The 1,407-nt window shown below is 51.5% G+C and overlaps 1 protein-coding gene across 1 annotated transcript in view; it reads left to right on the top strand.

Annotated features, from left to right (window-relative positions):
- The first annotated feature begins 212 nt into the window (after nt 1–212).
- Nucleotides 213–1,407, top strand: part of LY6G6D (lymphocyte antigen 6 complex, locus G6D) — a 6,307-nt gene continuing 5,112 nt past the window's right edge. Inside the window, exons 1-2 of the mRNA XM_012653711.1 lie at nt 213–267; nt 387–533. Coding sequence (XP_012509165.1) covers nt 213–267; nt 387–533 — 202 coding nt within the window. The remainder of the gene's footprint in view (nt 268–386; nt 534–1,407) is intronic.

Below are 1,407 nucleotides of genomic sequence, written 5' to 3'. Positions count from 1 at the left end.
ATAAAGGAGTTTGAGGACTCCAGAGGATGCTGACAGCATGTGGTGGGGGGGCCCTCCCTGTCCTCGCTGGGGCCCAGGTGCCCGCTGGGGGAGACTCTTTCCTCCCTTTTTACTGCCCTATAAAGCCGAAGACAAGGGGAATATAAGGCTGGCAGAGAGGCGCCGGGAGGGGGGTGGGCGGGAGGGAGAGGTCACTGACACAGGCAGACAAGATGAACCCCCACTTTGTTGGGATCCTGCTCAGCACCCTGCTGGGGGCTGCCTGGGGTAAGGAGGTGGCCAGCTACGCTGTCACACAGGCCTGTCTTTCCCCTCTGCCAGCCGGCTACCTCCCACCCCCACCCCACCCCCAGGGCCCAGGTCCAGCTCTTCTTTTCTCCTGCCAGGAAGCCGCATGCGGTGCTATGACTGCAGCGGAAGCCCCAGCAGCTCCTGCAAAGAGACTGTGACCACCTGTGGAGAGGGCCAACGCTGTGGCTTCCTGGACCGCAGACCCCAACTGGGCCTGGGACAGATCAAGCTATCTGGGAATCGTGAGTCCTCAGTTTCTCCTTCTTCCCTCAGCCCTTCCCTGCCTCCAGCCCTACTTCAATCCTTCTGGCTTCCAGAACCTTCCAGGCTCAGTCTGGCTCTGAGCAGATGGTGTAGTAGAGCAGTCTGTCCCCCTTCTGGCTCCTGGCAGAAGCCACAGTCCTTGTGCTTCCCCTCCCCCTCTTTACTCTCCAGAAAGACTCTCCCAGGACCCTCACTCACAAGTGGAAAACTTGAAGGACATATATATGTGTGTATGTTTTACTGTTCCATCTTGAAATAGTTTTGGATTGACAGAAAACTTGCAAAAATAGTCAGCCAGCTTCCCCTAATGCTAATATTTTATAGAGCCGTGATGCGATTATCAAAATCAGAAAAGAACGTTGGTACGATACTACGATACTACTAAGTAATCTACAGACTTTATTCAAGTTAGCCCGTTGTTCTATTTACGTCCTTTTTCTGGTTTGGGACCCAAACCAGGATCCCACATTGCATTTAGTTCTGGTGTCTTCTTAGTTGCCTCCAACCTATGCCGGTTCTCAGTTTTTGTTTGTCTTTTGTGAACTTGATGCTTCTGAAGAGCCCTGATAAATTACTTTATAGAATGCCCCTCAATTTGGATTTATCGGTTATTTTCTCATGATGAGGTTGAGGTCACCCGTTTTAGGCAAGAATACTGCAGAAGTGAGATTGTGTCCTTCTCAGTGCGTCACCTCAGGAGCTCACAATGTCAATGTGTTAACTGTGATCATTTGGTTTCAGGGAGGTGTTTTTTGTTGTTTTTTTTTTTGAGACAGAGTCTCACTCTTTTGCCCGGGCTAGAGTGAGTGCCGTGGCGTCAGCCTAGCTCACAGCAACCTCAAACTCCTGGGC

Source organism: Propithecus coquereli, unplaced genomic scaffold (genome assembly GCF_000956105.1).
Source record: "Propithecus coquereli isolate 6110/MARCELLA unplaced genomic scaffold, Pcoq_1.0 Scaffold426, whole genome shotgun sequence".
Classification (NCBI taxonomy): Eukaryota; Metazoa; Chordata; class Mammalia; order Primates; family Indriidae; genus Propithecus; species Propithecus coquereli.
The sequence above is the reverse complement of the archived record's forward strand: the minus strand, read 5'-3'. Positions and strand labels throughout refer to the sequence as shown.